Raw genomic sequence first — 27195 nt, forward strand, 5'->3', positions numbered from 1 at the left:
TAATATTTAATAAAGTTTATTAGGTTACTGAGTATTATCTACAGTCATAAAATAGAAAGAATTTTAAACTGTACAAAGTAATGTCCTGGTGAAGTGAGGAGAGATGGTAACGAGGGAGCACAAGGAGCATTAGGAGTAGGGAGAACACAGCTACCTCCCTGGAGTTCTGGAAGACACTGGTTCAAGTTGAAGGCAACCAAGTAGGGCTCCACACACACTGAATTTTGTGTCCCACCCTGCAACAGAAACTAGTACAAACCCCTATATTTAAAAAAAAGTCATATAATATTAGAATAAAAAAGGGGCACATCACACCCCACCCAGTCTTGGCACCAACTCTGTGCTTTAAAAAATATACTATGCAAGTAGTTTATTTTCAAAAAGGTACCCTACAGCAGCTGTTTAAAACATGTTCTTATACATACACCACAAATATATATATTAACATTTTCAACAACTAAACTCATTTGTACCTACACAAAACTGAAGGGGTAACTCAAAAGCAAAAAAAAAAAAAAAAAACCAAACCAAAACAAACCCAAAACAATCACACAAACATTTTTCAAGAAAAAAACACAAAGAAATGTGCAAAATAACCCCAGAAAGGCAGCATAGTAACCTGTGGAGAGGTCAAGAGAGCAGCTCCTGCTAATAAAGGAGTGTCATCCTCTTTACTTGGCTACTGAGGATCTATTTGGGATGTGCTGATTTTGCCTGAATTGCTTGTCCTGTTTATTGCAGTTCTCTCCTGCTCCCCAGCTCTGGAGAGGTTCAGTTTCTTCTTGCTGTGCCTGAAGATCACCCCCAGTCTCTGCTAAATCCTCCCAAGTTCCACCCTGCAGCAATCCCCTCCTGGGCTGCTCACCTGCCTGCTGAAGGCATTTCTGCAGCCACACTGTGGCCACTGCTCTGGGACAAGCTCCCACCTGCAGCAGGGCACAGAGAACCATTCCTGCTGCAGAGCTAAGTGGAGATTAAGCTGGTCTATGACAGCACAAAGCCTGGTTTGGATGAATTTAAGCAGCTTATCCAAGAAGAGAATTCCCTAGCAGTGCCATTAGAGAAACATGAATGTTTCTCTAAAGCCTCAGCATGGAACAGGGGCAGAGCTCAGGGGACAGGACCTGCAGCTGTGTGACAAAGCTCATGCAGATGGGCTCAACCTATTGCACAAGTTTGTCCTTCCCTGTTCCCACATCAGCCAGGAATCCCAGACCAAAAGCTGCAGGTTTCAGTTGGGAAGGAGGCATGTGGAGACACAGCCTGACTGCAAAATTGACTGAGTCAGGAGGAGGCAGAGCAGAGAATGGAGCAGGAGAAGCAATGGTGCTAAACAAGAAAGCAGGAGTCACAACCCGTGAAACAGCAATAGAGCAAGGTGAGAAGTCCCAGCACAGATACAGACATCAGCAACATAACCACCTTCTCCAAATCAAGAAGTGTCCTGCTGGAAGGGCTCTTGGTTTTGGTGTTCCAGGGCTTGGGGTTGTACTTTTTATTTTTTGGCTTTTAAAAGCTCATCAATTAATTCTTTGTGGTATTGTAGACTCTTTCCAACTCTGCTGGCTATCCCGAGCCTTTCCATTCTTAGGACCTGGTCTTAACATTCCTATTCCTAATGCTTCCTCTTTCCCCAGATTATGTTTTTATTCTTTTATTATCATCCTTCCCTTTAGCTGGTACAGAAAAATCATTCACTCCGAGGCCCTCGAACCCCAAGGATGCAGCACAGCCTTTTCTCAGGAGGAGCAGGGAAGCACAGAGCCTCTGTAAATGTTCCTTTTGTAAGTGTGCTGGGGAAGTGACTTCCAAGGAACAAAGCACTCAGTTGTGAAACAAGGATTACTTGAGAGCTCGCCAGTGAGGGCACATGGAGGCTGAAGCAGTGGCAGGAATGCTTTGGCCGAGGAGCTCCAACAGCGGGGACGACACGAGGGTGGAGAGCCCAGTGCTCCGCGGGCCGGCTCCGATCCATTGCCTTGGTTCCACCTCTGTCCTGGAGCACGAGGGTCATTGGTAGAGCAGGTAACTCTTGAGGGAGGCTGGCAGGGGCAGGGTGGGGATCTCAGTCAGTCTGTCCTTGCCCAGGGCAAGCCTCACGGCTCGCCGGCACAAGTCCATCAGAGGCAGTGGTTCAGCTGGGGAGAGAGACCCAAGACATTAACAGCCCAGCCCACAAGGCACACGTTCACTCTGCTGCTTCTACAAATCCCCCAGGAAAGACTGAGCAAGAGAAGGGAATGCCTGGCATGCCTGCAGGACCTAAGCCATTCAGCAGCTTCAGCTCATCAAATACACCAACAGAGCATGAGGCTTCTGTAGGTTATTTAAGCCGTACATGTGGGAATGAAACAATCCTAGAATACCAGCTGGAAGTTCCTCCTCTACAATACCATTCATTCCAGTCAGAACACATCTTCTAGCTCGTGCCTCTTACTGCAGTGTCCAGAAACTTTTGTAAGAGTCACTGAAGCAAAAGACTGCAGCAGCCAGAGCATCATGTGGTCTGGGTACCCAGAAGCACCATGATTTATCTCATATAGGAGGGTAACAGCTGTCAACCCCTCCATTTATACTGCATAGTTCCCATGAAAAACAAAGCCATCTGTCAAAGCTTCATGTTTCTACTTGCACCGTGACATTTTCCACTAAAGGATTCCCTCCTGTGTCACAGATCCGGGAAGGATACAAGCCTTTGGCTATCTTTTTCTGCATCCTGTACTTAAAACCCTGAACAAGACACTACAAGTTTTTCAGGAATGGCACAGGGGGCCCTTTGCTGCTGAGGAGTCATTCACACACGGAGGGGACTGAGGTCAAAGCCAGAGCTAATACATCCCAGCTGCACACAAGGAAGATACACATTAGCTCCTCACAGCCCCCGCTGCTGAACCTGTCACAGCTCACCTTGACACCCCGTGCTGCTCAAGCCTGAGGGGTTTGTCCTGCCCCCAGAGAGGGCTGACAGACATCCCCAACCAGATAACTGGACATCCTTCTACAGCCTGAAGGCTCTGCCTGCACCTTTAGAAAGCTTCCTTTACTTGGGCTGAACACAGACACCTAAAAGCACCCGCGAGCACAGAATGAGTTTGGCTGAGAAGCTGCAGTTTTCAGTAACTGATAGATGCCTACAGCTCCAGCTTCTGCTGCTACATGCCAAATTAATCTGACTGTTCATACAGCTCCCCAAGCACCACCATTTACCACACGTTCTGTGCCACAAGGAAGGCACGGCTGCACTCAGCTCTGGCCTGGCCGCTCACGACCCATTTCAGGATCTGTGCTGCCTCTTGCACAGGGACAGGTTCCTGCAGCAGGCTGCACCTCTCTGCTCTGGCTGTGACACTGCCAAAGAGGCCCATTACTGGCAGCACTCCTTTGGCACTTCCCAGTGTAGCTTATTCTTAAACCACTGGGGCACAAACTTGCTGCATTCAAAGTCTGCCCCAATTCCGCCTGCTCTGCACAGAGATAGTTGGGACAGAGGCACTGCCCAGCCAGCATCGCAGGGGACAAGGGCCCTGACCTTCAGAGCCTTCAGATATTCACAGAACAAATACATTTCAGTTTAGTGGCCTTAAAAGGAGAGGATCTTCCAGAGAGATCAAGATTTGTCCTCGTCTAGTTTGCACTGATAACCCCATCTGACAGGAGACCAGAAGAGAAAGCACACACACATCTGACCTCCTTCCATTCACAAGCACTACAATCACTGGACAGTGTTGCCACTGAATGCTCAGAAGTGGTTAGAGCCAGACACCTTCTTTCTATCTGTGCCAAAACAGCATCCCGTCATTGCTGGCCTGGTGCCCACAATTCACTCCTTAGCTGAGAGCACATTACAACCAAATCCAGTCCTGGAGGTGGCCGTTTCCTTGCTAAGTGCAGCTCTGTGCCAGCAATTCCACAGACTTGCTGGCTTTGAGTGGAGCTGCAGGTTTTGGCTTTGACCCTCCAGCAAAACCTGGTTCCTGGAGCTGCTGACATTCTTTAAGCTGTTGTGGCAGAAAGAGCTGGGCTTTCTTTGGGTGAGAAAATGCTCTGCCAAGAGCTCTCTGTTTGGTCTTGCAGAGCTGAAGTGTATTTCTCAAAGCACTTGCAGATTTTGCTCCTGCCCCTTTGCAAGGCTCTCCTGGTTATTCCGACAGTTCAGTTTTTCAGCTTTGTTGCACCCCAGTGTCAGGGTTTACCAGAGCTGGGCCAGCACCAGGACACCTCCAGCACAGAAGAGCCCAACTTGCTACAGCCCTTGGGCAGACACTGTTCTGGAATGCAGGGGAAACTACTCTTCATACCGATACTGCCAAATTTATTTCACTAGCAACATAAATCCAGATTTTAATCCATTTCCTTCACCTCTCTCCTCCACCCTACCCAGAGGACTGAGTCACAGTCTGGCCCCATGGGAACTTCTGACGATGAGAGATAACAGACTTTAGCACATTTGGACAGCCAAATTTCTTACTAAGCTTAGCTAGAGATTGATGTGCCTGTTAGTAAAAGGCCTGGCATGCAAGCCGGGCTGACTACAGTATCCAGCCCCTCGACAGAAACGAGCACACCCTGCTCTGAGAGAAGCAGGGAAGGGAGCTACTCTTCTGAAAGATGAAAAACATTCCCATTTTCTTAGATAGGGAGAGATTTTCCCATTCTTGCCTGCAAGGGATTTTAAATATCCCTTCATTACCCACTTAAGGAAGGGGATTGTCTCAGAGACTGTTTTCTGTAAAGAGACACCAGGATTGCAGTGCCAGTGGTGCAACTGTCAGAAGAACGTTCCTGCTGCTCTTTTGGTAGCGATACAAGGTTCCCCATCTCTAGTTGGACAACTGGCATCACCTTCTCCCACCACCCCACCTCCCCAAGCCCTGCCTGCTCCCTGCAGTGCCCTGGTGACAGAACATGTGTGCAGTCAGGTAAGTATTATGTATTTGCCATCGAGCATTCTGCTGACACGAATCCTCACCTCTCTAGAAAGAGGAAAACCCTCCCCAGGATGGCCCAGCAAGGGCAGCCACAGGCCTGTGCTGCCAGAACCAGCACAGGAGTCATACTCACGGTCAAGTCCGTTCAAGTAGCACATCCGTATTTCACAGTGGCCCCACACTGCGCTCACCACCGGGTAGAGTTTTTTCCCTTTGAGTCCTCGAAAGGCAACCCCCATGTACTGCCCATCCACAATGAAGCTCAGTGTCCCGTCATCCATGTCCAGCACCACCAGGAAGGAGTCGGGCACGATGAAAGTCTCGTCTGGTTCTAGGAAGGCAGGGTAGGTTTTGCTGGGCTGGTTCTTGCCGTCATGGTAGAGTCTGTTGCGCCCGAGGTCCCAGCCCCAGGACTCGTGGTTGTTCCCCACGAGCGTCGTGTACCCCACGGAGTGCAGGGGGGCCTCTGCCGTGGCCACCCCGACCACGGCGTGGGTGCCCCGCTGGCGCATGGCCCACGTGATCTGCCACACGTGCAGTCCCCGCGTGTACCCCACCTTGCCCCTGATGGCATCTGTGCTCTGGGCCACCGGATGCCGGTGAAATATCAGTTTGTCGTCCTCTTTCACAAACACGTTCAGCGAGCGATCGTCGTTGTTCCACGAGTGCAGCAGCTGCACTTCATAGGACACCGGAGGCATGTCCAGCAGCAGGTCCAGCCGGGTGGGTTTGCTGTAGTCCAGTCCTTGGAGCTCCTGTTTCAAAGGCCTGTATACAGGGTCCCTCATATCCACAGTCTTTATCCCACCTGTGACCTTCTGACCCATTGTGTGTCCTGATTTCGCCTCTTTATAGGCTCATCAATTTACCTGGCAGCTTCTGCTGTCATTCAGCCCTGCAGAATAGGTTGCCAGGAGACTTTGTCAAGATGTGCACCACTCAGTATTGCCTAATGGATGGAAAGAAAAACAAGAGACCAGTTAAACATTAGCACGTTCAGCCTTGTATGCCACATTCACGGAGCGCAGGTTCATCTGTTTATCCCAAAAACGGGTGCTTCCTTTCCACCAGCAGGAAGGGTTGCACAGATCAGCTGCCAAAGCAGCCATTGATACAGGGTTGAGGAGATAATTCTCTTCAACTAAAGCTTTGCTGAGTACCTTGGAGGCCTGACTGCAAGTCTAAAACAACAGACAAAAGCTGCTGGGTCCAGCCTTGGGGGACACTCATTCCAGCAGCTCTTGGCCCCTCTGAACCCCTGCAGCCACGAAGCAGATAAACCTGCTGCCTGGTTTGTCTCAAGTGAGCAGCTTCGGTTGGGGCAGCTTCGCTTCTCCAAGAGGAAAAAAATTCCCTAGTTTCAGCTGCAGAGTCCAGGGGGAGGAGCAAGATTCTTCTCACAGTTTAGCAGTTTTCCTTCCAGATTGCAGAGAAACCTCTGAAACGTTTAAGCCAGCTTGGCTAGAGATACTCGCTCACTCTGTGCACCTCTCCTCCAGCACTGCATCCACTGAAGTGTCTCTGCTCTCACTCAGCAACACAAACAACCCTCTGTCAGACAGCTGCCAAACTGGGGGCAGCTATTAGGAGAATTAGAAGTGGGAGGGGTGCAAACGAGCTTTCTAAGAAAAAAAAGTGTTATTTTAACATTTCCTGAAGTGAGGCAATCATGCAGCGCTCCTGCCAGCTACAGTCACAACACTTACTCACAACCAAGGACCTCATCTGGCATAGAAAATAGAGCATGAATCAGATCTGGTTTAAAAATAAGATTACTGGACATCAGCAAGGCTTCAGCTAGAAGGTGAGCAGGGAAGGCTCACGTATGGTCTGGGTTAGGGATCAGTTCAGCAGCTTCCCTACAGGTCTTTACTACTAGTCCAAAGTATGCCATTGGAACAGTGAGTTAAATCCCAATTCTCAAGTAACAAGAGATAAGACTACTTTTTCTTTCCTTACCCACTTTTTATTTAATCATGGACAGAGAGGAAAATCCTGAGATTCTTTAAAAGCCACATCCCAATGCACAGGCTGCAGTACAGCTATTTCAAACTTTTCAGGGACCTCAGATGTTGGGCACTGCCAGGCAGAAGATGCCATTTAAATAGGCCCAATCATGTTATCGGCTGCTGAGATGACCACGACATCCTGGAAGTCAAATAAATACCATCCACAACATCAAAACAAATCCTGAACCATGTTAGCCAGCTGGTCAACAGCTGAAAACAAGCAAGGAACAGCAAAACCAGCTGAGGGAGGGCAGTCAGTGGATGCCAGTGCATATCCTCCCACGGCACATGATTTGACTGCTGTGCCCCACAGCTCATGCCTGGGCCCACGTGTTTCCATGACTCACAGGCACTTCAGCCCCAAAGGGCACAGGCTTCCTTGCTCTGCAAGCCTAAGGAACAGCAACATCTCAAACCAAGGGATCCAAAGAACAAGCCAAAACAGACATTAGCTGAGCTTCCCTGGGAGAGGCACATTAATGCTGACCCAAAGCAATAATTTTTGCAAAGCTTCAGTGTAAGCTGGTTGCTCAGGCTGGGATAAAACCCATCAGGCTGCTGAGACAGAACATGTGGTGCTCTGCAGAAAGCACCAGGTGAAATCCCTGGCATTCCAAGGCCTGCGGCACATGGACAAAACCTGTCAACAAGGGACTGGCAAGGCACACGTGGAAGTCCATAGGCAAATTCAGCGTCGGAATTTTGATTAGGATAAGGGAACAAAACATTGGCAGAGAGAGGAGAGGCAGAGATTTCCTGTGCAGTGCATGTGAGAACACAGCATAGGAAACAAGAACCAAAACAAAGCAGACTGCAGGAGTGCTGTTGCAGACCTCTTTGAAGCACAAAATACTCAGGACAAGTAAGGGAACAGGATTGTGCTCTTCATTAACAAAACAATGCCTTGTTCATTATGGCTTTTTGCCTTTTGCCAACACAAGCTTCATCATATTTCTCTGAGGCTGCTGCAGCAGAAAGGGAATCACCCCAGTGAAAGACAGCAGGGACTCCTGAAGCCCATGGGGCAGGACAGCCCTCACTGCCTGCTCTCCTCCAGGGGCAGATTTCTGAACACCAGCACCACTCATCACTTCCATTGGTTAGGACTTCCCCAGGCAGACTGCTAACAGCAGATGAAAGACAATGGCCAGAATAAAGAGAAAGGGGAAAGGAAGGAAAAAGACTGAAGCAAAGGGGTCAATCAGAGTGAGAGCAGGTTGGGTACTGAGCACCCCGTGCCAAGACTTAAGTGCAACACAGCTCCTTATTAGGGCAAGGCAATAACTCCTGCCCACAGCTGCCTCTGCTGCTCCTGGCACCAGTCTGGTCTAGAACTGCAGAGTGGCACCTTGCCCTGCAGTCAGGAACACAATTATGCCCTCATTTTTTACAAGGAAAAGCCTCTTCATGCACAAGACAATACAGGCACTTTCCCGCAGCAGGAGAGAGACAGAAAGGCTTCTCCTGTTAAATTAATGGATTAATGCCCTGGGCAGCTTGATATGAGACACAGCCAGCCATAAATGAAAAGATATGCTGGGGAAGGAGCTGCTTCAAAACCTTTGAACTGCTACAGGTTTAAATACAAATGTAAACACTGAAAGTGCTTTTATCGATCTTATCAACAGCTCAGGCTTGCTGCAACTCTGCTTTACCAACACAAGCTCATCCCCATGATGCTCAGTTCTGCTCCCATGCTATTTTCAGTTCTATTGTTAACCTTCTGGGCTTAAAAACTGTGGAATGAAACTCTAAGGGTGTCTCAGAGGAAAGCATTCACTGCTATTTTCAGTGAGAATTGGACCTCCCTTCCATTTAGCTGTTCAGAGCAAGCAGTCAGTTTGCCATACTAGGAGGATATGCCAGGTTCCAAAACAACTGCTTGCTGCAAATAGATCAAGGCAGGAGACAGCAAAGACATTTAAATGGAAGGCAAAGTCCTGCTGTTAAAATAGGAAGAACAGAGCTCTGCAAGTAAGCTATTGTACATGGCAGAGCAGAGCTGGTGTCCAGCTTCTCTTTGCAGTTCAGAAACTCATGGCTCCTCACAGGTCCTCCCTTGCTCTGCACCTATAGGACACTTGTCTGGAGCATCAACAAGAACACATGAAGGATCCTCAACTCCTTGATTCCTATCCAGTTTTAATTTATTTCTTCGCATCAGTTTACTGTGGCTTTATTTCCTTCCCAAATATTCATTAGGTGTACTTCCACAGATAAGAGACCAAACCTTTAAACACCTCACAGGCTCTGGGTGCTCCACAGACAATGAATCAGAGCCCTGCTCTAGAGATTTCCAGCCTGGAACACACCTCAGGAGAAGAAAAGAAAATACATATACTGGACATGGTCATTGACTTGCTAACAGCTTTAGAACTAAAGGATTCCAGACAGTACCAATGAACGAGACTAAAAATCCCACTGCAGTTTTGCTCATGTTTCCATGAGTTTGCTAGAAAAGCGTAAGGAGAACTTGGTTAATTTTCTTGGGCTGAATGTTCATCCTGCAAGCCAATAGCCAAGGGAGCCACACAACTCCCAGTCTGCCGGGTAACCTGCTAGCAGGTAGGTATGTGCACAGCCAGCATGTCAGAAACCCCACAAACACCCGTCACTGGGCTTTCCCTTCTTTAGAACGGCTTCCACAGCAGAGATTTCCCCTTCCTCCCCTGGTGGGGCTGAGAACAGATCCCTTGATCACGGAGATATTCTGTGTAACCAAACTAAAAGCCAAGGTGGATCAGCGATGCTACAACGCATCTCGAAGAGGGGAGAACTCACGTGCCTCTAACAGCATCCATGGGCAGCTATTCAGCCCCAAAGAACCAGGACACTCAAGTTTCCCTAGTGTTAGTTCTCAGCATCAGAAGCAGTGGGTGGCCTGCACTGTGTACTTCTGCCTGCTGCAGAACCCGGGCAGGCAGGCTGTGACATCCAGCCCAGTGCTGATGCAATCCCTTCACCAGCACTCTGGCCTCAGCACCCTTCCCACCCATTAAACTCCGATCAAACCCTGGAAAAAAGCAAGCTCACCTCTGCTGTTGGAGCTCTCCAGTGCTGTGTTAGCACAGACCAAGCAGCTACAGCAGAGATGACAGGAACAACTGCCCCAACAACACGGTCAGGGCGAGTTTCGGAGTGTTGCAACTTTGCTTAGATCAGGACTGGGCAGACAACCCTCGTTGCATAGCAATGGTTTTGGCAGCCTCACGGCCGCCTTGCCCCACATGGAGAAGGTTGCCACAGGGGCAACTTGCTCACCCCCACCTCCTGAGGAGCAGCAGCAGCTTGGCTCAGCAGGTTTGGCTGCTGGCAGGGCTCCGTGGCCGCCGCAGAAAGTGAAACTGCAGTCACAGATCACGAGAGCTTGGGCAAGGAAGAATTAAGAAAGGTGGCACGCGTCCCAGCAAACAGCAAAAAGGAAAATCTTCCAGCAGAGTAAGAGGCCCCTGACAAGTCACTGTGCTCGAGATGTGTCAGGGATGGGGGGAACAAGTCACTTGGTGTTTGGCAGTGCTTGACTTGCCTGGACTTCAAGGGCAATGCCTGCCCTGCTGAGCAAACAGCCCCATCCATCCCCTGAGCAGCACCAAGGGCTCTGCCGTCCCCACAGGAGGCAGCTGGCACACGCCAGCCCACCCTCAGACCTACAGGAAAGGCTCCTGCCCACGGAAGCCAGGTCCTTGTACAGCACTGTTAGGACTTGCAAGGACTGAGCATCAACTTGTCTGTGTGAGCACAGCTCGCTCTCACTCCTCGCCGTGGAATGATTCAGGCAGCTTCTGCTGAAGTTTTCTAGCTATTTTTGCCATGCTGAAGGCATCATGCCCTCTTACGCCATCTCTCCAGTGTCTGGCTGTCCAAAACAAAGCACTGAGGTTACTCGGAGCAGCACATCTGAGTAAACTAAAACCCGAAGTAACAACCACCACCCATCCTCAATCAAGCCACTTACTAGACACCAACTTTAACAAATTTCCACTGTCCACATACCCAACCAGTTCCTGTTAACTACAATGCTGCATAATCTGGCAGAAAACAATTCTAAGCAACAGGAGAGAGTTTACTTTGCTAAGTATTTGTAATGATGGAAGTACCTCAGAAGGAGTTCCAGAAGTTCCTGCCAGAGATCTTCCCTCCCATTAAAGGCAGGTCACAAGCAGCAATTTTGGTTGCAGAGAAAAGGCATTTCTCTAAATGAAACAAGTGAACTCTGGCTGGGTTTCCTCACAGAGGAAGTTTAGTGGATGTTTCAAAGGTCATGAGGCTCTTTTCAGCTCTGCATAAGGTAACTTATGAATGTCAACTGCATGTTAAAGCCCAGGCACAAACAAGACTCACTTTAAAGTAGCTTCTCAGAGGCAGACTGCAGTCATTTGCCTGCAACACCTATGTTCTCAGCACGAGGCACTGCTAGTCCAGCCTCCTATGGTCAACCCACTTAGGCTAGTACTCTCAAACAGTTCTTCTGTCCCTTTTCCAAAGCTACCTTGCAGAAGTTTTGTCCTGGCTATTCCGAGGACAGCAGCAGCATTAGGAAGCTATATAGGTTAAACCATTGCTGCTGCTGAGTCCAGATCTCTGCATCACCAGCAGCACAGTTGCTCCTTACCCTGCTCTGATGTGTCCATTTCCTTTCCACACTTACTCATAGTCTGTGGCCTTTACAGCCCGAGTCAGGACAAGGGGACTCTGGCTGCAAACAGTTCATTTACTGGTACTGGAACCCACAGATGTTAAAAGGATGTAAGCCATTTGCCCTTTTCTCAGCATGTTGGTTGTACAACAGGAATTAACTCCAAACACACGTCCTGAACACTGCAGAACTCTTCCACACAGACACACCGACCCCTGGGCTGCAGAGTGAGCAGCATTATGTGGCATAAGAAGGGTTGTTAAGTTGGCCATGGGGCCTGAAAGAAGCCATGGTAGTGTATTCACAGCGAGCAGCTGGTGAACAGGCCAGAAACCCAGCAAGTGAAGCTCTTCTCACACCAGGCAGGATGGAGCCCCGGGTTTACCATGCCACACTGAAGTGACAGCTCTGCATCACAGCTAAACACTGAGAAATCCAGCCAGAGTCCCTTCCCATGTCCCCCCTTTGCAGCTGCAGCACTGACCTTCCTTACACCTCTCCCCTTTGCTCCTCTCCAGCTTCCTGCTGGTCTAGAATATCTGCTTGCAGCCAAGTGGTGAAGTGCTCTTTTCCAGAAGCAACTTTAAACTGCGTTGTAGCAAGTGTTTACAGGCAGCTCTTACCTACCAGACCGACCTGATGAACTTGGGTTCCAGTTTAGCATCTGAATCATGCTTGGTGCCACAAGAGAGACTGTCACCTGCTCGGGTGTCAGCCAGGTCACCCTGCAGCCCAGCCATTCATTCACCTGAGGCTCCCAGGCTCACAATACACACAGTGAACTGCAGACATCCCATGCTGTCAGTGCAGGAGTTGGGGACAGAGAGATTCTTTTGGAGGAAACAGCAGAACAGCCGTGCTTTGGCAGCTCAGCCTGAGCAGAGACAGCACCTGTACACAGTGCAAAAGGCACAGACTTTTGACAGCTCCAGTTTCTTTACATGCACTCAAGAGATGTGTCTATAAGCTGCTTGCAGACTAAGTGCCATCAGATATAAGTCACATAAGCAGCAGGAAGAAAGGTCACAGGCAGCCCTTTCTCACATGTCCAGAGGTTCACCTTCCTTACACCTTTCTACCTGTCCTGCCACCTTCAGCTGGTTTTCCCCACATTATTGAGACTTTGCATGTGAACAAGCACTGCTTCCAGAAGCCTCACAACCCTTTAAGGCTGAAATCTATGCTTGGCACATTGCAAATACAAACCCCCCAGTTTTGTAACCAAACACTTGAAAGGCCTGGTCCAGCTGCCATGCTTGCCCAGTGTTTTTCCCTCCAGCATTGGAGCCATTTGATAGGCTGCATTTAGAGAGGCATTTCCTCCACAATTAAGCCACTATAAATTTTAAATAGTAAATGTTTATGTTCAGAACTATTTGCATTAAAGAAGCCCACATAATCCATAATAAGCCACCCTCTTGCACAAGAACTCCCTGCTTTTTGTTATTTCCCCACTTAATTTGCAGCCTACGCTGCCCACTGTCCATCCCTCATCTCTGTTTAAGTGTCTGGATTCATTAGTTTTGTCTGATAATGAGGAGATGGGGAGGGGAGCAGTGGGTGGAAAGAATGAAACTGATGTTTCTACCTCTGCCCAGAGTTTCCACTCCTGGATCAAAAGCACCTTTTTGGCTCTAACTGCGAGATTGGCCAACGCCACAACCCATCAGGACAAAAATTTTGTTAACAAAACACTGCTTTCCCCTAAAAACAGTTCATGAAACACTGTAGCTTCTTGCTAGCGGCAGCTGCATTAAAAGAAATCCATATTCTCAGCAGTCACCTACCAGAACTCCCCTTCTGTCTTCTTCCTAGGTGACAGCAGGGCACAACAAAGAGACTTTCTCAAACAGATGGCTTGAAAACGTCCACAGTGGACTGTGAGGATTTCAATCCCTACTCCTAAAGGCAATATAATATACTCTGTCAGGATCCAGCAGGATTCCTTCTCCCAGGTAAACCATTTGTAGATGGAGCTGTTTTAATGTTAAGGTTGTTCAGTTACTGTCTCTTCCTTTTTTCATTTAAGGATGTCACAAGCACTGCTAACAGTAAAGCAAAAATCCCCACAACAGAGCAGCTGCCAAGCACCAGATTACTCAGCCTGTTACCCTCAAATACGTTTATTGTGTCTGAAGCTTCAGCACATGTATTTACATCAAATACATCTCTGCCAGAGGGGAAGTTGTGCAAGTGTCTGGTACTGCTCATCACTACAGAAGAAGCATAGTTGAAAGCATAGTTTCTGTACTAGAAACAAATCATTCTTGGTCCATTGCAACAGAGTCTTTGCTCCCTCCAAGCAGATTCTTACAGCACCAGGAACTGGATGCTGCTCTGATTCAGAGGGCAGAGCAGCACATTCAGCAAAATCAGGGCCTCGTGGTGCAGAACTGAAGTTATGCTCCATCCCTGCTTCCCTGGTGCTCAGCTTGGGAAGCTTTGGCACAGCACCTCCCTGGATCTGCATTTCCCCCGTTTGGATGGGCAGCAGCAGCACCAGCCCACCACCGAGGAGAGGAGGAGACACTTGGTAAGAGGGAAAGATCCAAGTGCTGCACCCTTCTCAGCCTGGCACATCACCTGGAGAGTGCTGGAGCAAAGGTGAAGGTGAACAACAGGACCACAGAGGATGCCACGAACTGCCTGTTACTGAGGAGGAAATCCCAGGTTCTGATACCCAGAACACCACTCAGTTCCTCCTCACAAAACCCTGCCTTGTCCCTGACATTTAAGGAAGCAAAAAACAGATTCAGTTCACATGCCTTATGGTCTTACCTTGACACATGGAAAAACTCAACATTCCTCTATAATACTTACCCAGATCTCTTCATCCTCTGCTTCTTAAGCGTTGAAAAAAAGGAGACTGAAGTTACATCCTTGTGTATGAAGACCCCTGTGGATCTTTCACACTTTAAAACTACAGATTCAGGTCTTTCCTGTCCTGAGGTCTGTGGAGACTGAGGGTGTCACCACTGAAGACAAAAGCCTCACAAGAGGAGACAGCTGAGTCACTGAGGAAGTGACTTTCTTCGTACTGCTTAGGAAACCATTCTGTTCACTTAGCAGAAGGATGTTTTCAGAAGTCACCACCCCTGCAATGCATCCAAAGCAGGAGCTCATCACACAGTCCTGACAGGTTCCTTAAAGCAAGAACCCCAGAGCCTGTCAGATTCTCCAGTGCCTCAGATTCTCCAGTGGCACCTGCCCATAGGCAAAAACACCTTCCATGGTTTCCCTCAGTGAGTCTGGTAGTTCCAGTAGGTATTTCCCATACCCCTACTCTCAAATGAGATCTTAGACCATGACCTGCACAGCAGATGTTCCTCTGCTGCATCAGACAGCTCTTGCAACGTGGTAAATGATGACAACATCTTTTCTTCCATGCCCTGGCCACTGGCCAAGCCAGCCATGGCTTAAGTTTAGGAATTGCCCATTCCCTGAAGTCACCTGCTACATAAGCAAGGCTGTGGCTCAGCCTTATCCACCAGCTGTCCTCCCTCTGAGGACAGGCAGGCCTCAACATCCCCCTTGGAAACAGCCCTCACATCACCCTTTAGGAAGTATTGCAGGAACAGCGCTCGTCTTTTTAAGTGGAAAAGATGAAAGCCAAAAGCTGGATGCTCACACAAGCCTCATGCTCAGTACGAGCCTTTGAAGGCAGGAAGGCTGGGGAGGGCAGCCTGGGCTGGGAAAAACAATTCTGTCTGGCTAGAGGATGCAGACTGCCTCGCTGCCACGGCGCAGCGTCGGAAGGGCTGTGCTCTCCCCAGGTCCTTGCTCCTGCCCTGCTGCACCTCGAGCTGCGTGGCTGGCACCCCTGACAGCTTCAGCCACACGCTGCAGCTGGAAGGAAAACAACCTGCACAAACACTGTGCACTGACACCAATGTCTGGCACCTCCTTTCCCACGTGCAGCTTCCCCTGAAGCAGCTCAGCTTCATCTACACCTCCCACCCCAAAAGAAGTCACTGATGCTCCCAGGTGAGGAGGGATCTGCATGTTCACTTAGAGCAAGCAGGGTTCAGGAGCTTCCAACTCTCAGATTTGTTTCCAAGGAACACAGAATTACCTTCAAGATAAAACCAGCAGTTTTATTATCAAAGTTAACTAGGTACTTTGCTTTGAAATACAGTTTCTTCCCCTACATCAAAGGGCTGTTAATTTTAGTCTTGTAGCAAAAAAAAAAAAAAAAAAAAAGTAGAAGAAATGAAAGCAGCATCTGCTTGGAAGAGATGAATGCAAGATAAAAGGTATCTGTGACAGAAAGCTGGCAGCAGCCTTATGTTTTCTATTCAAGTTTAATCTGGGAACAACAACCACCCTTAAACATAACAAAAGCTGTGGAAAAACCCTTTCCAAATCCAACGACATAGCCAGAAGATGCAATTTCTCTTCTCCAATTGCTGCAGCAGCCAATTGAGGTGAAGAGTCCAGACAAATCCAAGCTTGCTATACCAGGGTCACCCAGTACCTCAGCTTGCTCGAGTCCACAATATCCCTGCTTTAGCTTCCAATTCCTCTTTCCCTCCCTCAAGTCTCCACAGAAAAAGCAGTTTCCTAGAGATCTCCCACAAAAGGAGGCAGTCACACCATGGCAGAACACCTCCAGAATGTCTGGGCATAAATGGTTTGCAATGCAGCCAGCAGAGAACAGCAAACAGCACTGACATTTCTCGTCTGCCCAGGACAGGCTGTTCTCTGCAGAGGCTCCAGTCAGTATCATCACTTCTGCAGTGGAAGAAGTGAAGCATGGATCCTTCCAGTGCATAGCAGGGAGTATGGAAAGCTGCTCCTTGTGACCTTTAAACTGTCTGGAACTATCGAGGAGCCAGAGCAGTGCACTCTGCCTGACCCAGCCCACTGCCAGCTTCTAGAAAGATGTGGTGCTCATCTCCCATTTCTGAGGCAGCTGCCAGAAGCTGTGTAACTCAAACATTGGCTATAGGAGCAAAAACCCAAGGAAAGAGCTGGATAAACATGGAACAGACCAGTGCCCAGACTTTTGTCAACATTCAGCAAACCACTCCACCAGCAGGCTCAGTAGGGTGAGCCCTCCACATCCAGGAACACACACCAGCAACGAGGGATCGCCCAGCAGCTCTCGAATGCTGAACTAAGAGGATATTGCTGGCAGACAGATTGCACAAGAGACGGCTCACACTGCCAGCTTTACTGGAACACACTCAGCAACTCCCCACAGCAGAGCATGCCGGGATGATGCTTCACTGGGTTTCTGACTTGTCATTAGCCAAAAAAGTTTAATGACATGGTTGGACTCTGTGTTTAGCTATAATTGACCTGGGACATCCCATAATTAGGAAGAGACACTGCACATGTCACTGGAGCTGGCTGTGAGTGCAGTCTCAGCGTGATGCAATGTTTTGCTTTCACCATCACCTGAAAGGGTCCCTGGAAATTGCTGTGGTGGTTTGAGGCAGGCAGGGTGACCCAAAAGCTTTGGCTGGCTTCTTAAATCATCCACCAAAAGGCTTCACAAAGCAGCAATTTTAAGAAGCCCTTCTAGCCTGCCTGCTTGAAGTTTTATCCCTGTAAAAGCTCAACGAGATAAATCAGATTTGAAAGGCAGAGCGCCAAAATGAAGAGGATAAAAGCACTTTACCCAAACTGTGGCTGCAGGAATGCACATGCTGCTTTCAGAGGACATCTGCACTGTAAGGTGGCCAGATATCCCAGAGCAACTTTTTCCTGGAAATAGCAGTTGTGGTAATACAGAACAAATGTTTTTGCCAAAAAAAAGTGACCAAGACAGGCACTGCAGCATTGTTCACACTAGCTTCACTACTGGTTCAAGTGGCAGAGGGTGAAATTTGTCCCTTAGTCTTACTGGGACACACTCAGAAATTCAATCCTAAGCAACAGCTTCACAAGCTTGAACTCTGTAAATAAAGTGATATTTAAAGTGGCTTCCTCACCACCTCCAGTGTGCCAACACTCAGCCGCACCCCAAGGCACAAACTCCTGCACGGGAGGAACGAGATGGCCACTTCTCAGAGTCTGAGGTCTGGCTGGTGGTGACAGGGAATGCTAAGATGGTTTTTATCCCTTCTGTTTCCACCTCCCAAATGCTCTGACACCACCACAGAAGCCTGAGTAAGCAGAGTCTGAAGAACATGAATGTCCTTCCTTCCCTCCCTAGGGCTTCTCAGCAGACTAAACTGTGGGTTTCCTCTCTAAAACAACAAAATTCCATACCTGTAATTAAGCCAACAGCTTTCTGCTGTGACTATCCAGACTTTGCCATCTGGGTTCTTTCCACTATGGTGACCCATTGGAAAACCTCTCCAATGTAAAAGACAAGGAAGAGTGCAACAGTCAGTGATGAAACACGCTCGTGAGCTGTACTCCTGAGCCCTTATCTAGGCACTAAACAGCTGCCAGGACTTCCAGAGTTCAAAGGCAAGACAAAAGCTGTGCAGCCAACCTATCCTCCCAACATACCACAGCCATCACAGGTCCTCATAAGTCAACATGCCTTCTAAATAAGTGTTTAACATAAACATTTGTAGAGTCACTTAATTCCTGGTGAACGCAGCTATTTGATGTGGGCCACAGAAAGCTCCCATGACATCAATGGAAAGTTTCCAGTTAGAAAACCAGGTTTGAAACAGATTAATAGAAGTTAAGAAATAGAGATGAAGAAGCCTTGTAGAAACAGTCAGAAGATCTGTTCTCAAGCAAGATGCACTCAATACACTCAGGACCAAGCAGAAAAGAGAAGCTGCCTTGCTTTTTCAAAGTTTAGAGATCAAGAGTAGTAGAGATAAGCCAGTTAAGTCAGCTGCTGTCTCCAGTGTGTAGGCTTCTGTCTTTTCTGAGGCTGCTCAGTCTCAGTCAAAGTGTGTTCAACTGTTTCTTGGCTACTGCTGGAGTTCTTACTCCTCCTTTCGAGGAGGCTGGATGGCTTGGCCAGGATTTGCTGTGTGCAAACACCAGTTGGAAAGTAATGAGAAGGCCACTGCCACCCACCACTCAGTGCACCACAACCTCCCAAACACAGGATAGATGTAAACTGCCTGGAATAGCCAATGCCTGGAACATCAAACAAAGCCACCACATCCAACAGCCTTTTCTTCCATTAAAACCTCGCACCAGACTAAACTCACCTTGTGGTTTTATTCCCACAGTCAGCTCATGACACTACTACTGCTAACATTCAATGAAAGCATAAACTGAACCCCCCTCCAGATAATTCCAGTGCTCTGGGGATGCCATCCTAGACTGGACAAAGCTGGCTGTGGAGCTATTCACCCTGGAGGAATTCATCTAAGCACGGATAACTGGACTGCCCAGCTCTTCTATCAGACCTGTAGGCAAAATAAGGTTCCACTGAGGGACCTGCAAAGCCACCTCGTCCCTGCTGCCACCCTGCCACCTGCTGGGCCATCTGCTCTGTCCACCTGGGCCCCAGGGCTTCTCTGGCACCACAACCCTGGGCCAGACACCGTTTCTGTGACAGACCCGTTCTGTGGGCCTCTTAGATATGCCAAAACAAGATTTAAGAGCATAATGAATGTTTTCCTGTTGAAAAGGCTTTTATGCTGATACAATCACTGCCGTGCCGTTTTGCACCTTGAAATGGAGATTCCCATGAGGCCAAGGATTCTTTCAAAACCAGTCTAGGCTGAGGATTGGTTGGCGTTTTTGCCAAGTTTGAAGACAGCCTAATCCAAATAACGTAAGAGCACATGCCTCTGAACAAGTGCTGGTTACAATACCTTCCTCTCCACCTGAATGACCATGAGCTTCAACCCCATTCTCGTATCTTAAATACACTGGGGGATTTGTCCTCAGTCCTAACATAGAGCACATTGCTCTCCAGGGCCCACCTGCTTCAAGAAATCTCTTAAAGCTCCGTGAGCCATTCAACTCTTGTTTCTTACCAAAATTCGCAATTCTTCTCCATTTAGACAGAAAAGTGTTGCTATATTTATCCCAGAAAACACAGTCCAGCAGAGGATAAGACACATATCTCATTTTACTCTTGTGTGTTCCTAGGTGCAGCCCAAAAGTCTTGCCACACCTCTGGCCTAAAGCCCAACCTGCTCAGCTGAGTCAAGGGCTGCTGCCATGCCCCAGCATGCAGTCAGTGGAAATTCTGTTTAGCCCATGGATAATGTGCTGCCATGTGGCTGTGCCACAGCAGGAGGCTGAGCTGTTCTGCCTGGAAGGGAACACCAGCATGCCCTGAGAGCCACATCCCTGCACCAAGGGGCAAAGGTGGAAGGCACCTCATGAGTCACAGCCAAATTCCTTTCTGGAAAAAATAGGTACAGCAGAAAGTCCTTATAGAAAAAAATACGCACACCAAGTATGCATTGAAGTGCACCCAGCAGCACAGATTTCCTTCCAAAAGGAACAAACCCAGTCCAGCAGCAGATTCACTGGAGTTCCTTGCAGGCAAACATCTGGAGGCCTCTGCCATCCCGGGGTGACACAGCACGCTTGGCAAGCTCCCCAGGTAACCCAGAGCCTGGCTCTGGAGCGAGCAGAGGGCAGTTGCACAATCCCTGCTGCAGATGTGGGCGACTGCTCCTTCCAGGCAATCTCATCAGGTGTCCCTCCCTCCCAAGGTGTTGACACACAAAGCTGTGCCTCTTGCAAATCCAGTTCCGTGTCACACCAGGCTCTATCAGGTTACCCAGACAAAGCCTCGGATTTAGTGTTATTGTTGCTCATGCCAGAAGGGCAGAGCTGGACCTGTGTGGGCACTGCGGGCACACAGGACCTGCCCCTTCAGCAGCCTCCCCAGAAGGCAACATCCTGCAGCCACCTGCCCTCCTCACAGCCAGGGGACCAGGAACAGCAGCACAGCTGGACAGCAGCACGGCCACAGACACCAGTGCCAGGGAAACAGGAACGATGCAGCTGAATGAACTGTTCAGGAAAGCTCTCAATTCCTTCAAAAGCTACTTGTAAACACAGTTTAAAAAGTTCCACTATTCAACAGCTTGCTGGTCCTTGAGTGGATCATCTGACAATCAATTAACTGAGGCAGCTAGCAAGAAACCACAGTGTCCAAGTTCCAGGACGAACCTCAGTCATTGAAATAGGGCAAACTGTGTATCTTATGTTTTTGAATGTATCTTTCTTCTTCTCCCCATCTCAACCTTCAGCAAGTCAAACCCACAGCCTGGAAAACCAGCAGCACATTACGGTGCTGGTCTTCATCCACTCCCTGAATTTTTGCCCTTACCCAAGCTCACAGCCACTTCACAGCACATCAGCTGCCCCTTTTCAACTTCTGCACCGCAGCTGTACCTTGGCAGGACAGCGTGCCACATACCTCACCTTGCAGCAATATCCTGCTGGAATCAGTGCCATGTGTGCAGCCCTCCTGCCCTTCTCCTCCCAGGCTGCAAGCTAAGCTGTGCTGGCAAGATCTAAGAGATATGTGCGCCTGAATCAATACCAGAGTCAAGTCTGAGGCTGAAACCACTTACAATTGCCTATCTGATCCTCTCTGCAAGAGGGAAGCACAGCACTCCAGAAACGCTGAGAGGAAAGCAGTGCCCCGGCTCACGAAAAGATCAAACGTTCAAGGGTTTGATTCAGTCCCACCCCCAGCTCCAATCGGTTCCAGCTGGAAGTGCACAGCGTGCCACACGGACAACCCCAGAACACGAGCAGTGACACCGTGGGGAACACCAGGCAAGGGAGCCCAGTGTTCAGAACCTTCACAGAAGGGTGACAGCACAGCCTGCAGCAGCTCATGCCTATCATATAACCCTGGAACACACAGTCCAAGCAACTGCATTTCCTGCCCACAGGCATCCAGCCAGGTACTTTCTGGATTCACACAGGCCCACCACCTCTTCTGAGCACAAGGGTCAACAGGTTTATTCTGCAGCTGTTCGAGTTTACAGGAACTGGGATGCAGACACGAACCCTCCCAGTTCAGCTTACCCCTCACCAGCTGGTCACAAAGCTCTGAGCATTTCTTTACATGGGCACCTCTTGAATGGTCAAGTCCCAGATGCACGACTGTCCTGGGATTAGTGTGGAACAAAGCAACCTCTCCCTCATTGTCCACATTCAATAACGTGACTGGTTTAGCCTTAAAATAGCACGGGGAGACTGAGTATCAATGTAGAACTGCTGACAACACAGCACAACCCCATCCACTCCTCACACCCAGTGTCCCCACAGCTCAGTAGCAAGGGCCACTGTTTGGAAGCATTTCAAGAGTCATTATTCTCTTCTTACTGAGCAGCAATGCTGCTGTCCCTGCAGCACAGACTCAGGGGTCCTGGAGTACCACCCAGCAATGAATTAGGGCACCTAGGTAAGAACCACACTTTGGCAAACTCCAGGGCCTACCACTAGCCACTAGCCTCCAAACACTATAGTTAGGATGTAGGCATTTTTCACATGTCTGCATTAAGTAGATTTTAATTTACAAGAGGCCATTCAAACCAGAATTTATCCACAGTGAAGTTTGCAGAAGTTTAAACCAAGAATTTCTAAACATCTGAGACCAATGTAGCCTTCTCATGTAGAGAACAGCTTGGTCTTACCCCTTGCTTGCTTTTCTTGGCTGTTTACCATCTGTGGCTCACGTTCTTCAGAACTAAGTTGTTTCTGCAGTTTTTGTGCAACTGAGTGCCTTTGTACATTTATGGTGTCAAGGCCCCATCTGGGATCTCCTCAGGACAGATTCCTGACTTGATAACATACCAGCTCTCCAAAGAAAGCAGTTTGAAGCTAACATCGACACAGCTGCTCTGACTTAGAAGCTTCATCAAATTCCCCTTCCAGGCTAAAAGAAAAAGCCCATGTTTGGTAACTCCATTCAGACATTACCACCTTCTGCCTCAAAGCTCTCAATTGCTCTCACTTCGAAGACAGATGGTCGTGGTTGTTGGGGTCTTTTTGTTTGTTTGTTTAAGTAAAAAGCTTTCTCCTTAAAGAGAAAGCTTTGTATGAGGACAAAGAAGTGTGTCACTTTCGCCTCCCAGGGGAAGTTTTACTCTTAGACAGCAGCAGCACTGCTTCAGCTTGAAATCTGTCTTCCTAGGTTCTAGAACAGAAGAAACTCACAGAGCCACGGAAATATCAGTGGACAAGACTCTCCAGCATTAAGGAAAAAAGCTACGGCAAAGACATGTGGCTGTTTCTCTATTAAATGAGAAAAAGATGCTAATCCAAAAAACTCTGAAGCTGATCCTCAATGCTGCTGAAGTACAACACACAAAACCAGAAGGGAGGACAACATCTTCCACACAAATGGAACACTGGCAAGTCAACGACTGCCAAGCCCCCCACTCCTCACTGTGGCACTTCCACGCTGCGCACAGAAAGGAAGACATTTCCCACCTTTTCCACCCCACTGCCAGAATGAGCCACATGGCAGAGCCCATTAAATAAAACCTGGTATCAAGTATCCAGCCCAGCCTTAGCTACCAGACAAGCAAAGCATTAACTTCATTCTCTGCCTTTCTGAACAGCCGAGCGCCGAGGGGAGCGATGGAAGCAGGGCCACACATCGAGGCAGATGTCTAGGAAGGCTTAGCCCACAGCTGTCCCTGGCCTGCAGCCCTGCACTCATCCCTCCAAACCACACTCCCTGGAGCACACAAACGCTGTCAGGTTGCCACAAGCACCAGCTGGCCTGGAAAGCTCTGGGCTGTCAGACCGAGCCCAGGCACAACAGCGTGTGACAAAGAACTGTCCCCAGCAGTCATGAGGCAGCACCGAGCACCCACTGCACCAGCCCTTGCATCTGCTCATCCCAGAGCTCAGGGATATTGTCCTTCCCTCTCCTCTTGCCAAAGCAGGGGCTCTGCAAAGGCAGCCCCTTGGGCTGGGACAGCTTTACTCAATTTCAGCTCGAGAGCAGGACATTGTTCATGGTTCAGCTGAGTATTCTGTCAGTTCCTTACTCGCTGCTACATGCTGGGGATGGACCTCCACACAGCATCCAGTTCACACCAAACCAATTTTACTAGGGAAATTTTTTTTGTATTTCCTTCCCTTAAACACTCCAGGCAGCTCGTGCCAGCCCACAGCTACAGAAGAAAGCAGTTCCTGTACCCAATTAACACCCAGAGTGAGGATTTTTTCTCTTTGCTGTATAAACCACTTAGTCTGCAAGAGAATTTTCTGACCATTGCCACAGGCCAATTTACTTTATCCCAGGAGTTTCCAAAACATTACCATTAAAGGCAGAGCAGTACAGAGTCAAAAGGGAATAGATGCTTTAGTAGTCCTTGGGAAAACACAGTTAACAGTGGCACATTTTCCCCACCACGTGCTTGGAAACTGTTATTTTTTAGCTGTATTTTCTCACACTCAGCAGAGAGTATTTGGCCATCACCTGTAGCACATATCCCATCTTTGCTAAGGACAACTGCACTCTTCCCCCAGCAATTATTTATGGAAACAGAGGCAGCTATAGCAGTTACTCACATGGGGTAACTCAAGGGAAGGTTTCTTTGTTGGCCAGAGCAGTGCAGTAACTGGAAGTGAGTCAACACCTTGACATGAGCTCATTCTGCAAAGGCCACCAGCAGAGGAACCCAGTGACTGCAGTCTGGTACCAGACACTTATTCACTTTTATTCTGCAGGCATCATACAGCTTTGTCTGAAAGCAGCTGGTACCTGACTTGTGACTTGGCAAGTGATGGGTATGAGATCCATCACACACCTGGAAACACAAAGGAGTAGGGCAGCAGCTGCACAGCCAGCCACAGACACCAGGTTTGGGAAACTGCCACCAGAACAGAGCTGGTTACTGTGGTTCATGCAGGTCTAGCCAGCTGTTCCTCCACTGCTGTTATGCTGCACTGCTCTGCCAGTTCATGCATGTGCAAGGCTCCTGCCACAGGACACAGAGATAAGCACAGCCCAGCTGAAACCACCTCATTGATACTCCCTGCCAACACCACCGAATCCTCCTCACCCCTTGTCAACACAAGCCCTCAGTGACTCCAGACTCAGTAAGTACAAGTATACTAAAGCCCAAAATTATAACCACCACTTGCATTGGCCTCTCAGAGCCCATCAGGTGCCAATTTCAGCATATGCAGAGGCATCAGCCACGAAATTTGACTGAGACACAAACCTCGGACAGCCACAGAACATACTCCATTCCACATCTTGTATTCTTCAAAACCTACATTGGGACTTGGAATATTATCTGTCAGCACTCAGTCACAAACCCTGGCATAGTGTCCTCACTGGCTCATTAGCTACAGATTTTTAATTCCAGTAACTTAATGAATTCTTAATTAGCCCTCACAAGACTTGCAGACTGCTTTCACTTTTTCTGAGGAAAGGAAATAGGAGCCAGGGAAAAAAAAACAAACCCAGACACAGGAGAGCAACAAGCAGAGGCCATTCCCCACATGCAGCAGTGAGTGACTGCACACAAACACAGCACGTGTCAGCCGGCCAGTTCCTGGAACACAGGCCCACATCTCAGAAGCATCCAGCAAAAGTTTACAAACAAGCTCCAAAGCACATTATAGTGCACTTCAGCAACCTCTAGGGCAGAGGAGAGAGGCTGCAAAAGCTGCTGCTGATGCACTGCAACAACCCAATATCCCCCGAGGAATACACTGCTGGAGTTCATCCCCTGCCTTTAAGGGAGGGGAAGAGTAAATTGCTGCTGTGTGCATCCATCATCACCACTATGGAGAGCTCGGCAGGGCCAGCAGACAAGGCACGGTGACAGAGCAGGGAGGGGACAGGGCAGCTCCCGCCGGTGGGTCAGGGAAGATGCTCCTCCACTTCGGTGCTTCCTGGCAAAAAAAACCCCAGCAGCACAGCTCCATCGCGTTCCCGGCTGTTCCCTTATCAACTTACCACAGAAATATCCTTCCCTGTAGGCTGTGAGAGCCCCTCTGACCATCCTGCAGCCAGACCTCTCTTACTGTAGGCTCAGCACAGTTTGGTCCTGGTGATGCAGCAGCCAACTTACACCAGCAAGACTGAGCTGTCTGTGCTACCGAGCTTTGCAATGCTGCATCTGGTGTAGAAACCAGGTGTTAGAGGGGTGGGAAAAACACTGATTACTCCTGGGACAAAAGGTTTATAGAGCCATCCTGCATCGCTATCATGCAAAAGAAAAAAAAAAAAAAAACAAACAAACGAGGTGATCTTTCTCCAAGGAGCAACTCCCATTTTTGCAATCATTTTGTAAACTTCCTTATCTTGAGCCACGGCTCAGACAATTCACAGGTTTTGATTCAGGCATGGCCACCAGCAGCCACCAGGCACCCTGGCTGCCCACTTCAGTCACAGAATGAGGACAAAACACGGCACAGTCCAGCAGGAGGCTACAGCAAGACTGACCTTATAACAACAGTCTAGGTCCTTCAGGTACAGGATTATATAAGCCCCCGTTGTATTCGCAAAGGTTTATGTAGTAAGAAAAGAGACACAGTAATCAGACCTTGTAAGGTGAGCTCCGGAGGCCACCGCGGTAACCACAGAGCCTGAACAAACAAGCTCGCTTCCCTAACGAGTCGGAGCTATCTGAACCGATTATCGCTGTTTGCTCTCCAAACCCGCACCCGGCCGCGCCAGCCGGGCTCCGGCAGCCGCCCCTCCCGCGGCATCCCCGGACCGCCGGGATCCTCGGGGCGCCGCCGGAGCAGCGGAGCCCGTCACCTCCGCCAGCCCCGGAGCTGCTCCCCGCGCCGGGACGGGCTCCAGGAGCGGCTGCAGCCAGCGCTCGGCCTCGCCCCGGCGTTTCAGGCTGGCACCGCCCGCGGGCCCTGCCCGGGCGGAGGCTCCGCTCCGCGGGGACCGAGCGCAGAGAGGCCGCGGAGCCGCCCCGCAGCGCCCGCCCCGCAGCGCCCCGGCCCCGCCGGCTCCTACCGTGCCCGGGCTGCCCGCCGGACCATGGCCCCACGCCGTGCCCGCCGGGCAGGCCGAGCCCCGCGCCCGCTGCTCCCGGCGCCAGGCGCGCCCAGCGGGGCCGGGCCGGCATCACATGGCCCAAATAGCGCCCGGCGCGGCCCCGCTCCGCCCCCGGCCCGGCCCGGGGCGCGGCCGCTCCGCCCGGGAGCGCCGGCGGGGGCGGGCGGCGGGCGGGGCCGGAGGTCGCGCATCGCGGGGCGCAGCGGCGGCCCCGCTGCCCGGCCCCGCTGCCCGGCCCCGCTTCTGGGTGAGATCTGGGCTGCTTTAGTGCTGTTCTGCCACGCGGAAAATAGCGGCGAGTCCCGACCGTGGCGCTGGGGATCTCCGCGCACGGTGCGGTCGCTGTGGGTCGCATCCTCGGTGTCCGCACAGCGACACGGAGTTCCGCGTTTTTTCACATAAAGGGGGATCAGGAAGGGGCTGCCCAGGGAGGTGGCGGAGTGTCCGTGCCCGGAGGTGTTTAAGGAGTGCCCGGCCGTGGCACTTTGTACCATGCTCCAGTTGACACGGTGGCGTTATGTCACAGCATGGACTCGAGGATCTCAGAGGTCTTTTCCAACCTGATTGATTCTGTGATGTTTCAATCACTCCAGGGAATGTCTGTTTGCTTTTTAAAGACTCATTTGTTTACCGAAATAAACCAGGGAAGTACAATTCTCTTCATTTCAGTCTTCATTCAAAAAACAGCTCTCTGGACAAATCTGACCCGGTAGTGTCCCTTTGAGATGACTAATT

The 27195-nt window shown here is 49.6% G+C and overlaps 1 protein-coding gene across 5 annotated transcripts; it reads right to left on the minus strand.

Annotated features, from left to right (window-relative positions):
- Positions 1-26534, minus strand: SPSB1 (splA/ryanodine receptor domain and SOCS box containing 1). Of its 5 annotated transcripts, XM_082295818.1 has the most exons (4): positions 26419-26510; positions 25402-25564; positions 5062-5877; positions 1-2138 (listed from the first exon to the last, which is right to left on the minus strand). In XM_082295818.1, exons 3-4 carry the CDS (start codon positions 5753-5755, stop codon positions 2011-2013), a joined length of 822 nt encoding a protein of 273 aa, XP_082151944.1. In that variant the 5' UTR covers positions 5756-5877; positions 25402-25564; positions 26419-26510; the 3' UTR covers positions 1-2010. The 5 variants fall into 5 exon arrangements, with proteins under 5 accessions (XP_082151944.1, XP_082151943.1, XP_082151947.1 ...); XM_082295817.1 differs by lacking the exon at positions 25402-25564 and having other exon boundaries at positions 26419-26534; XM_082295821.1 differs by lacking the exons at positions 25402-25564; positions 26419-26510 and adding an exon at positions 25991-26225.
- Between the last annotated feature and the right edge of the window lie 661 nt (positions 26535-27195).

This window comes from Coloeus monedula (assembly GCF_965178545.1).
Source record: "Coloeus monedula genome assembly, chromosome: 22".
NCBI lineage: Eukaryota > Metazoa > Chordata > Aves > Passeriformes > Corvidae > Coloeus > Coloeus monedula.